The 12,768-nt window shown below is 43.7% G+C and overlaps 1 protein-coding gene across 1 annotated transcript; it reads right to left on the bottom strand.

Annotated features, from left to right (window-relative positions):
• Positions 1-874: 874 nt before the first annotated feature.
• Positions 875-10,687, bottom strand: arl5a (ADP-ribosylation factor-like 5A). Its single transcript, XM_069196407.1, has 6 exons — positions 10,269-10,687; positions 4,773-4,833; positions 3,932-4,079; positions 2,734-2,817; positions 2,397-2,548; positions 875-1,305 (listed from the first exon to the last, which is right to left on the bottom strand). Exons 1-6 carry the CDS (start codon positions 10,312-10,314, stop codon positions 1,257-1,259), a joined length of 540 nt encoding a protein of 179 aa, XP_069052508.1. The 5' UTR covers positions 10,315-10,687; the 3' UTR covers positions 875-1,256.
• Between the last annotated feature and the right edge of the window lie 2,081 nt (positions 10,688-12,768).

The following is a 12,768-nucleotide window of genomic DNA, read 5'->3' as shown; positions in this document are numbered from 1 at the left end:
TCTGTTTTAAATCTCTGATCTGAAAAGGTTCTTGCTGTTCACCCTGTCTGGACCAGAAGGTCAGATCAACAGGAAGAGGAAAATAAATTAAGACTTCCTCAACCTTGCCTCCGCTGTCCAGTTAAAATAAACATTTTAACCCCCACTTACTCAGAGCTTTTCCTTTCCATCGGACATGGTCTAAGGAGCGCGTCCTTAAAATGTACATGCCAGCTGAAAAACACAATCCCTTAATAATAAGTACCCCTCTAGGCAAACATCATCTCATTTCACCCCTAAAACACCACGAGGCCATTCAAGGTTTTTTTCTCAACAGTCCTATTTTTCAGCTCTGAGAATAAAAAAGTTACCCCTTCACTAGTGTAAATAAAACACTTACACAAGCCACGCACTCCCATTTCCCTTTCCACCTGCTCTTTCCTCTGCATACTGAAGGCGAGAGCAGAGCAAGACTCCCCCAGTCTCCTCGAAGGTTAACTTCCCACGATTCTTCCAGGCATTCATTTCAGAGTATTTGGCACTTGTCCTAAACACCTGTCCTTCTCTTAGTTCACCACGCACTTCAAAATGTTTACCTGTTCAGTGTAAATCTTAACAGCTTCCACAGGGATTATTACAAAGAGACCAACTCAATACCTCAAAGGTACTGTACATGCACATTTGGTAACCTCTTGTGCTCTTTTCTGTCACGCTCTGTGACTACTATGCCTGGCTCCACTAGTAATATTAAGAACTTTTGCCGAACCGCAGAAATACTAATATAACCATTCTGCAAATTCGGCAAACAGGAAAACCACTTATAAAGTGGACGAACCAAGTTAGTTACAAGAACCTACCTCTGCTATCTAGCATTTCACAAAACTGGGGGCACCCGTAACAGATAAAAAGGCTTTATTTCATGATTCTTTTACATTACCAGAAACGATTGCTCTTTGTTCTTTTCTTGTCTTCATCTTGTTTGACTGGGGTCCAAAGCAGGCACACAATAATGCTAAATACTGTACAACATGTCAGTACCACCTCCAGTAGTTACTCAATACTACAAAGCTCCACGTAGCGAGATCTAGATCTCAGGATTTGGCTCCGTGTTTTTTTTTCTCCCCATCTTAAAGAAGTGTCTTATTCACAGTTCCGAGTCTGAGCACAGTCTGCAATAAATAACCGATAGACCCACAAAGGATCAATGTTGCCTTCGCAGAAAGATAAGTGCGAGCACTTCCACAAGAAATAAAGTCCTTGTAAGACGACGGCAGAGGTCATCTGACCCGAAGCCTTGACATCATCCATTCTAGGCCCTGACACAGTCTGCAAGAAATCAAAAACAGGGAGTCACAAAATGCATACTTTAATATGAGCACATTTCCTTTCAATATTTCATGAGCTGAACAATAAGCAGAGAGTGCCCTCCTTTCTAAAGTGAGCACTGTAAGACATGTTGCTTTCAGGTGATGACTTGTGCACTCAGTGTAGCCAGCTTCACCCAGTTCACTAGAAAAACACTCAGGAAGCTCCAGGCTCCTGCACAGCGACAGGTGAAAGAACTGAAGGTCTTTAGTCAAAGTGACTACAAGGCGACTGGACACAAGGATTGAAAATCCTGAAAGGCACTGACAATGTTAACCCAGATCACTATTTCTGCAACAGTAGTGAAAGACTCTCCAGAGAGCAAGTGCAAATTAACAGGATGTGCAATCAGGGCTTAAAACAAGAAAAAACACTTCACACGGGTCTTGAGTGTATGGAAAAAAGACAGCCAACCGTGCTTGGCAATCTTCACTAGCATCACTCAAGGATGCCAGGATGAAATGAATGAATAAGCAATCAGATAAACAAGATAAGCAATTAGATAAACGGCCTCCCCTCATTTTTAACCTCTCATGACCCCCACCTGCACTGCTAAGCCACAGGAGTGAGTCACATGGTGGCTCCTGCAGTAATTCACATCTTCATCATTAATAGGCAATATATTTTTTGAGTATTGAAGCCATCTTCATTGGGGAAAAAAAAAGATCACATGCAGTACTCAATTTGTACAGCAAAAATGAGGTGGAAAATCCCAGGGTTAAGCTTATTCACCCTTGGTTTTGGGGTGGAGGGTGTTTCAGGAGAGAGCAGGAGGTGTGTGAGAGCTCTGACCCAGGGGCGGACACTTGTCTTATTTTTTTAAAGCGGAAACAGTATCTTCACAGATGCTTTAAGAAGCAAATTTGTTTGTAAAGGGAAATGCTTCGTTTAACAGGATGAACTCCTTAGGGAACAGCAGCCCTCACCCCACCCTGAGTCTCTTTTCACTTGAGCTCCGCCCATAAGATATAGAAAACTAAAATGACAGAGCTCCACGATCCCAGTAAAGTAATGCGTTACAGGAATAGATACGGGGTACGGAGGTCTCTTACCCCTCACCGGTGAGGCCGCAGCAGGCCTGGATGTGCCACTGGTGGTCTTTGACAGAGGTGAGTTTCAGGTACTGCGAGATCTCAGCCACCGTCATGCAGCCCTTCACATCCTGTTTGTTGGCAAAGATCAGCAGCCCTGCTTTCTTTAGGTCCTGGGAACATCACAACAAACACCATGCCTTTTACAAAGACAATACGGAAAAAACAAAATACTAAACAATGGAAAGTGTTTAAGGGAACTACGCTTCTGTAATGTAACCCCCAATAGTGTGCTTTAAATTAAATTTTGACTTGCAAAACATTTCAGGATAGCACCAATAACATTACTCACACTTACCTCATGTGCCAGCATTTTATAGAGCTCTTCTCTGGTTACAGAAATCCTCTCTCTGTCTGTGCTATCCACAACGACTATCACAAACTGCAAATAAAAGGATGAAAAATGGAACAATAAACGTGTTTTTCAATGCATTTAAATACTCCTCCTCAGATTTATGTTCACAGGCCTCTGACAGTGGGTTATGGCTTTGTTAGCTGATCTGATAAGGCATGCTGATATTAGTACAAAATGGAAGTCTGTATTGTGCTGATATTTGTACAAATTTGGCATTTTTCAATGGAAGGCCAGAGATGTACCAGGAAGCACAGATTGCAAGAGCTACTGAGATGAAAACATGCTTAACCAAGGACCTGGTACGTTCATTACATTGGAATTCCCTGAGATACGACTCCAGGCAGAATTAAGTTAGGCAACTCTATAAACATCTGGTGTTCATAGGCCATCTGCAAGCTGCTACCCCAAACCCCAGGATATAGAGGAACACTAATTCTTTCACATCACTGTCATCTTTCAAGTGCACAGCTTGTCGAGATGTTGACGGCAGCTCAAAGGAAGCAGCCAACACCAAAGTTAAATGTTAGTGCTATAAACTATTAAACACATTCTTCAATCAACAGCACATTGACAGCAATGACTGTCAATAACAGGTTTTAAGTGGTGTGCAGAAAAAAAGGCTACAAACTCATTGCACTAATTTAACTTGTTAAGCTACTTCAGATTTTGCATGAAGGTTTACACCAGGTGTTCTGAGCTCCTCCCACCTTCCATGTCCTGCTAGCTAAGTAAACTGGTGTGTCCTAATTTTGTGTGGACTCAGTGGTGTATGAAATGGGTTCCCCTCCTATGCATAACACACAGTGCTATACAAACGCTTGAAGCTTCTTATGTTATTGAATTTCTCCTCTGTTATTTACCAACATTTTGCAAATTGTAAAATAAGGAAATAAAGAAACATAAAATGACAGTGTCTAGATTTTAATGCATGAGTTATCACTGCATACAACACTGTTCCTCCAGCATGTACCTTGCTCATCAAGTCATGCCTCCATACCTGTGCTTTAGGCAAACTGTCATTTTTGTTCACTAACAAGGCACATACATGAAATGATCTACTGCTCCGATACACAAACTGCAAAGGAAGGATTCTTTCAGCATCTTTAAATCATACTCTATGGAAACAAGAGCTCTCCCTGACCTCTGTGTTTGTATAGTAAGTGTTCCAGGAGGAGCGAAGAGACTCCTGCCCGCCGATATCCCACATGAGGAAGTGTGTATTGTTGACTACAATTTCTTCAACATTGCTGCCTATCGTTGGAGAGGTGTGGACAACTTCATTCATCGAACTGCAGACGAGAGGAGAGGGGGGAAAAAAAGGGTTACTTGATTAACTGCAAAACCTTAACTTACGTCTTAAAATCTTAAAATAGTCTCAGAGACTTTAATGTTGATATAGTCTTAAGGTAGTTAACTGAAAGAAAAAGGCCATCCATCCAAATCAAAGATCATTCAGCTGGAGGAAACACAATGGAGACATTTCAAGTAAATGCCCTCAGTTTTACACACTTTATCTTTTTAAAGAAAAAGTACTAGAGTAATAGAAGTAACAGTAATACTTAACAGTAACTACAATCACAGAAAACTAAAAATGTCTTCACCCTCTTGTGACCACAGACTGCAAAGGATGAATGATCAAACACTGACACTAGTCTAGGGGGGTCCGAATACAGCAGGTTTTACAGGTCTTAATTAAACCAATTTCTAAAGACTTGGGCCACTCACACTGTTATCTGTTAACAATGTCACGCACTAAAGTACAGAATTTAACCACCATTTGGGACCAGAAACTTCTTCATCTCTCAAGGGCCAGAATCCTCTTAATTGAACAGAGGCATGCAGATGAATTCATCAGCAGCTTACAGGTGTTCCTAGGCTTAGGAACATGTGACCTGTAAGACCCAGGTCATTCACATGTGCTTGGCTTATACAGAATACAAATGCTTCTTGCACAGGATTACGATGCAATCTCCGATACTCACAACTGATACAATATAGTAGTCTTCCCTGCATTATCCAAACCCACGATGATCACTTTGTGCTCTGAAAAATAAAAGTGTAAAATAAGTCTAAGAAAGAACTCATATGTTGAGGTTTGTAGTCTAATTGTTTTTTTTTAAAAGAACATCATATAGGCTGTACCATATTGTAAGACTGATAAGAAGTGAGAGGGAGATGGGATTAGTGACTGCTATAAAAGCAGAGTAGATATTTTTTAAATAATGCTTATAATTTATAATACATAGTTCAGGTGGGTAGCTGCGTCAGCATGCGTAGGCTGCAAAGGAACAAGTAATAGGTGTATTCCATGCTGAAAAAAAGAAGAAAGAACACAACGTTTCGGCCGTGGAGCCTTCTTCAGGTGTGAAACGTTGTGTTCTCTCTCTCCTTTTTTTCAGCATGGAATAAACCTATTACTTGTTCATTTATAATACATGATTAACAACACAATGTTATATTGAGAAAGAAAGCAAGTCATCAATTTTTAACAACACAATTTTACATATTGTAATTCCAGGGTGCACACATTTGGTTACAGTTATACATCTAATTGCTAATGTGGTTTTTAGGTTGAAAAGGCCCTTATCAGCAGATGCACGCTGTGGTACCTGCATGTGATGTTTTCGTTTACAACGTTTTATTGTTCCTACGTCAAAACTACGCAAGAACTGCAAAACCTCACTGCCTTTTGACAGCAAGAAAAACCACAGGAAACAGCTGAAGACGGAGATGTAAACCTTCACCCTGATTCGGCAGAGAGAAAGCGATAGAGAAAGAGATCAAAGGGCCAGCTGCGGAACACAGCCGTTCCAAGCCTTCACTGCCGGGTTTGACAAAAACACAGGCGCCGGGGAACTTCTCACCGCATTTCAAGTGCTCTGGTAATATCTGCCTGCATATCCTTTCATCTGAAAGTATTTCCCCTGCAGGGAGGGACCCACCTGACCCACCGCGGGAGGGCTGGACCACCAGGGTGACGAGCTGCAGCCCCACCACACCGCAGGTCAGGGAGACCAGATGCCACAAGCCCAGAAGTCGGGGGGCAGCACCGCGGTGCAGCGCTGGGGCCCCCGGTCCTGCTCCTGGGGTGCTATCTGTGAGGAGTTTGTACGTTCTCCCCATGCTTGCCTGGGTTTCCTTCCTTCGTCCAAAGACATACCAGTAAGTTCATTCAGCTCCTGTGTGAATGTCTGTCTGTGAGGGCCCTGTGATGGACTGGCACCCCACCCAGGTGTACCCCCTGAGCCCGGGGTGACCCAGGACAGGCTCCAGGCCCCTGTTCAGACGGCAAACGCAAGGGCAGGCTATTTAATGCTTGTTACCTTATTTTAAATCTTTCTGCCAGGCCAGGCGAGCAGTCAAAATATCACTCTTTCAGGAATAAAAGGCATGATGGTCGTGATGGTCGAAGCTTCATGGGCAACGGGAGTCTTATTCCATCCGTACTGGTACAGGAAAATCAGATCTGTGCAGACCTCACCTAGCCTCAAACTGATACGGTTAGACATGGGGATTTGATTTTAACATTTTAATTGCTGCAGGAAAAAACTCACAAGCTAGAGTGTTGGCTGTGGTTTTCAGTACAAAAAATATCTAGATGTAGCTTCTCAATTCTGCCCGATTCGTCTGTAGTTTGACACCTATCAATAGGTCATGTCTGTACCCATTTTGTGCGCAGCTGTCTCTTGACTATGAACTATACTCTTATAAGATCACCCTACACATTTGTCATGTTACAACAAGAAATCCAGTTTTTGCAGACTTGGCAACATTCCCCGAGTCATAACGTTACAGCCACGAAGTGTTCTTTGGCACAAAACTGGATGGGAAGCTTAATCACTTCTTAATAACTACAATACAGACAAAGCACGCCACACCTCAGAAATCATAGTGGATGACTAGGTCTTTACATTGCTATACATGTTAGATGTGTTAGATCCGTTTAATCCCCCACACAAGTAAAGTAAAGGTTGGTTTTGAATATTACACATTTTATTTTTGTTTAAATCAAATTTTAAGTTCTGTCTTAAATACTGAACTGAGGAAACAAATGAGGTTAAATCAAAAGCTATATACTATATTTATCCTAAGTGCTTGTCAGCAAGTTCACCTCAGCTACTGGGAAATCACCTGCCATTCTAACCAGAATCTCTGCCTAAGAAATATATTCCCCCCCCCCATTTGCTTCCTGTGGCTTGTCTTAGTGCACCACAGCACCACAGTAAGGCCACACTTACTAGCTGAAACAGATCCGACTCCAGACCTCAGCACAGAAATGTCAGAAGAAACAATCAAGACCCACTAGACAATCTGCAGTGTGCAGTTATGACTCAAAGGCCATGCTTTTTGTACAACAGCTCTCAGCACAGATAAGGTTGCGGGACTTTGCTCTCAAGAGCTCACCACCGTCTTCAAATTATTTTAATAAAAAAACATAACTTCTAGCTTTGCTGATGGTCAATTCCACTTGAAGCAAAATTAGATTGAAACCAAAAAACAAACTCCATTTATCAGCTTCTAATTTAAATGTAACCCTTTTTTCAGTTTTTGAAGTCTGTTAGTTTGGCTACATAATGGAGGGAAGTGAGACTAAGACAGAAATAAAAAACACACTGTGATTCATAACGCAAACAGTCCTTAACAAGTCATTTTTTTCTGAATTGTTGCCACTAAACGTCTCTGCTTTTTTTATCACGTAGCTTATCCTTTATCTACATCTTGCCTCACTGTACACTGTCACTGGGATTTACATTAACATAAATCCGAAAAGATTTTTAAGGATAATTCAATATTGAATTCAAGATTTACCGGAAGAACGTTCCTACACACAGCCTCAGAAAAACAGAGATTTCACTTGTTAGAAATGTGGGTAAATTTAGCAAAATTCATAATGAAATGTCAATCTGTTGAGTCAACGAAAAATAAAGCAGTCTCTTTTCAGTCTAAACTGTCATCGAAGTCACTGAAAGCCTTTTGAAAACAATGTCTTTCATGATACTGCGGCCCAATTAAATTATTTTTGGAACTGTTTTTATTCATTGAGTCAGACGTGAAAAAGAATCCTTTCAGCCAAATGCAGATTAGACCCTCAGGAGGTTCGAGCTAAACACTTAGACTATTTTAGGATTCACTGGGGACACAGGCCTGCTTCACTCGAGGGATCAAATCAAACGACAAAACACATAAAAACCTCCCAGAGGGTTTGCGGCCAGTCAGTGACAGAGCAGGAACAGCAACAGAAAACATCCCTCAAAACAAGCATAGTACTAATTCATAGTCCCAATTCATAGTCCCAACTTCAAACCAGTGAAAGTCCTAATTACGTAAACACAAGAGGACTGGATAATGTTACTGTCCTTTACAAGAATGAGAGCTGGCTTGAACTTTCTTCAGTTACACCTCTCTTGAAGGCCGGTGCTGGAAATTGTACAGTATGTCCTGGCAGAAATCTCTCTTCTGAAACTGGATTCTTGCATGAAATGCAGTTTAGTTAGCCAGGTCAGAAACCAGAAGCTTGATCCACCTTTAAAAGTAGATTGGATCGAGACATCATGTAATTCAGACCAACAATCAAGATTCTATAGTTTAACATCAGCACTTGTCCTATATATTACAGAAACTGATGTAGCCAAGAAGCCAAGTTAGTATGAGAGCAATTGCACTCAATAACCACAGTACCTGCTGTTTTAAAGAAAGTCCACCTTGAACTGGAAGAATATACAAAGCCTATACTGCACCTCATCTAGATGGGTTTGTTATTCGACTGCAAACGTATACTGCTGATACTTCAGAGAATTAACTGCAATTGTATTGCATACACCACCTTGGATAAAGAGTATAGCAGTGAAAGGAATAACTGATTTCTACAGACTAAAAAAACAACAACACAATAACTGCATTTCCTCGGATTAAAGGATCACAAACAACTGAGGGCTTCTCCTCTTTCCCTCTTCTTATATTTCCAAGCTGAAGGTGCAGGTATCAACTTACAATGTAAGCCTGTACTTGCATCTACGTGAATTCCAGTGACTCACATTTAGAATAACCCCAGGCCTAGCAGATGAAACTTTAAAACACGTACTGCCTACTTTAATCATATTATTCAGAAAGAGACCACTCTCCGTTGCCCTGTTGCGCTGAAACAGAGGTATAAATGTTTGTACAGTTGTGCAGTGTAAGAAATCATCTCCAGGAAACAAAAGAATAGATTTTGGTCTTAAAAGTGTGCTCGTAGCAAAGTCAGCAGAAACTGCCTTTTCACCCCGAAAACAGTTCCTTTACTACTGCAGAAAGCATTCGACCTGCAAATTCGTCCAATGTGTGATGTTAACTAAAAACCTCATGAGGTCAGAGAATGACTGTCAAAATGATGACAGAAATGGACACCTTTGTTTTTCTAGGTCACAGAACTCCTAAGTAAATGGAGCCATAACCTAAAAGCACATGGAAACTTTTCTCAGACCACAGAGGGTCTGGATACAGGACTACAAACCTCTGATGAGGTCTGCTTCATTTATAAATCATGCCTGCTTAGACAGTGAACGCTCTGTGGCACAGCAGCAGCTACCACACAAGAACTTGTATTATTGTCAAGGCCCTGCCAGAAAAAAGCAAAGGCTACCGTACAGTACTGTTTCATGAGGCTTGTCTGCACTGTAACCTGAGAATACAGTCTTTCACTACCTGGAACTAAAGCTATTTTAACCAGGAGACTTGTTTTAAAAAAAAACATATACTGAGTTGAGTTAAACAGCAAACTTGCAGAAGTTGGGAGATTACTCCAGGAATGTCAATAGTTATCCTTGTGAGAGTCAAGGCCTTCAAGGCCCTAGCACCTAGTCCACAGTTTCCCCTCTGTTAAGCGCAGAAACCGGCGGCCTATGAAGCTCACGTCTGTCCGCAATATGACGGCAAATTGGTTCGTGTGCAGACATCGGCTACGACACCAGCCAACACAAAACGCTCGCAAAGGGGGCACACTCTCCTTCTCCGCGGGTGGGCTCTCTGCTCTGGCTGGGACAGCACACCTGACCTCCGGACCGCCAACAGCTGGGGAAAATGACGTTTCACAGTCTGCGGGGGCGCCCGCAGGACGGGACGGGACGGGACGGGACGGGCAACTTCAGCCGAACAGCCCGGGGGATCCGGACCCCCGGCACCACCCGCCGGGCCCGCAGCCCAGCTCGGGGGGCCGCGCCGGAAAGCGAGCCGGCCTCGACCGCGTCTCCCTGGCCGCGACACCGGCAAGCGGATCGCGGCCAGACGAGACGACCGGCGGGAGTGAAATCGACGGGGGGTTTGACGATTTGGCTCGGACTGCACCCCGGCTGACAGTATTATTAATAATAATAATAATAATAATAATAATAATAATCGAGGACCAGCGACGCCGTTGTGTCGCCCTGCCGCGGCTCCAGCCCACGAGAAAGCCCCGGTCGCACCCGAAGGCGGACGGGAGACGGCGCCGCGGACCTCACCTTGGTGGTTAAAAAGCCTCCACAGCTTCGTGAAGAGGATGCCCATAGCCGACGAAAGGGGCCTGCAGCCACGGCCGCCGCCTCCGTCACCACACGGGGAAACAGTCCGGCCAGCGCGATCAGCACCCGCCCGAGCCCGCGACCTGACGCTGTCTCACGGCAACACGGGCGGCGCTCACGGTCCTGCTCCGCCACGAAGACGACATGCTGCCGCTGAAGCGAAGCCTGGCCCTACGCTCTCATAAGCCTCGCTCTTCTCTTTTTTTATTTGTTGTTGTTGTTTGTGGGAGGGGGAATAAAAATAAAAAGCCGCTCTTGAATCTCCCAACCCGGTTCGCGGCGAAGGAAAACAGAGGCGACCCGCTCTCTCTCGCGCCTGACCCAGGCAGTGGACGCGTCAGCAGTGCGAGCATGCGCACCTCGGCCCGGCGTGGCCGGATGTTATGTAAGCGTGGCCAGCACGTTCCCAAACAGGGGGGTGCGTGTCTCACTGTCTCACCTCACACTCGGGGCGGCTGGGTGCGAATATCGTGTAACACAGGGTTAAGAGACAGCGGAAACCAAACAAGCATGTCCTAGCGGACGTGCACGTTATAGACTGAGATCTCCTTCTCATGCACACGGCGTTTGGTTGTGGTTTTTTGTGCCATAGTTATTCAAAGTGATTTTAAGTGTACTCTACCTACTGTGAAATCAGGTCTACTGTGCGTTGGCATGACCACCTTCTGTTTAGTGTATTATCGTACAGATTTCTTTCCGTTCAGTTTTCAGGCATTTCCTATACCTATTCGTGTTTGGGAACGCAGATTTTGTCTGAAAGGGTTATATAAAGGCACAATGGGAACTTGGAATATACAGTGTGTGAGGCATTACGTTGCATAATTCCAGAAGTTGAGAAATGTGGTATTTAACACTGCCCGTTCATGCCACAGATTATAGGCTATGTATATGGTTAAATAGATTTTACTTTATTTTTTAGAGAGCCGGATTGGAGGTATTGTCCAAAAAACAGGCAGCCAAGATTTTTGAGGTAAAATGTGAAACAACAATCTCCAAAAATGCTATTATGAGACGAAATCAGGGCTTCTTTGTTTTTTAACAAATAGCTGCAGATGTGTTTGAAGTTATTTGTGAATGTAACAGTTTGAAAGTGTGACTTTTATTTGAAGAAGTATTCATCAATATATTTCCAGGGCAATCATGGAACTGCATGGGCACAATTTGTGCATAGAAGCTTGGTGTTTAGTGTTTGACAGACAGTGAATTAATTGTATTAATCTGAAGAGCACAATTACTGATGGATTGAAGGGTTGTGTGTTGATGGTATTCTGGGGGTTCCTGAAATAACAGATTTATAAGATGAAGCTGGAGTGAAAAGGTGGAACAGTTAAGGGGAGTTCCGTCCTTTCACATGTATCAACAGAGGTTCCGTTGACGTGAGCAGCAAAAAAAAAAATCCTTCCTGATCACTGACAGTTTATTACAAAGCTTTTCACTAAAAGATGCATCCAGGAAAATCTGTTGCGTTCATTCTGACACGCTGTCTCTGGAAAGCCTGTAAGAAAGTTAGCTCAAACAGGTTAAACTGGCCAGCAGCCATATCACCCTGCAGTTCACAGCTGGCAGCCCACTGAAGCTAAGCAGGTGTGAGCCTGGTCAGTACCTGGATAGGTGTCCTCCTGGGAAAAACTAAGGTTGCTGCTGGAAGAGGTGTTAGTGGGGCCAGCAGGGGGCGCTCACCCTCTGGTCCTTGTGGGTCCTAATGCCCCAGTATAGTGACGGGGACACTATACTGTAAACAGGCGCCGTCCTTCGGTGTTTCTCGAAAAGAGTAGGAGTGTAACCCCGGCGTCCTGGCCAAATTTCCCATTGGCCCTTACCAATCATGGCCTCCTAATAATCCCCATCTATGAATTGGCTTCATTACTCTGCTCTCCTCCCACTGAGAGCTGATGTGTGGTGAGCGTTCTGGCTGCCGTCGCATCATCCAGGTGGGGGTTGCACACTGGTGGTGGTGGAGGGGAGTCCCCATTACCTGGAAAGCGCTTTGAGTGGAATGTCCAGAAAATTATTATTGTTATTATTAAAGCAGCTAACACAGCCTCTGTGAGTGCCGGGCTTCCAGCAGGAGCCGGCTCTGACTTGCCTTCTTGTGGTCAGTGCTAAAGTTCTGCTTTTCCATTTGAATTTTGCAGTTCAGCATGAATGCAGTTGGCTGACGTCCTGACAGAGCACGCAAGGGGCTGTGTGTGGGTGCCTTCAGGTTCATGAGAGACTGATACTTGTCGTGTTTAGCTACTGTATGTAGTGTTGTGGTTTTGACACTCGTGATCCCCAAGCAGTTTTTTAAACAGTGTAGGATGACAAAATTCCACTGAGAGAATCAGATAAACGTATTATTTAAATTTGGGTAGCTTTTCCAAACACCTAACTGAAAGACCGTAAATTCTTTAGACTGTCGCACAAAGCTATTTAAAGTACTGTACGTCTCAGTTGAACA

This window comes from Lepisosteus oculatus, chromosome 12 (assembly GCF_040954835.1).
Source record: "Lepisosteus oculatus isolate fLepOcu1 chromosome 12, fLepOcu1.hap2, whole genome shotgun sequence".
Lineage (NCBI taxonomy): Eukaryota > Metazoa > Chordata > Actinopteri > Semionotiformes > Lepisosteidae > Lepisosteus > Lepisosteus oculatus.
This window is presented reverse-complemented; position numbering and strand designations above follow the sequence as displayed.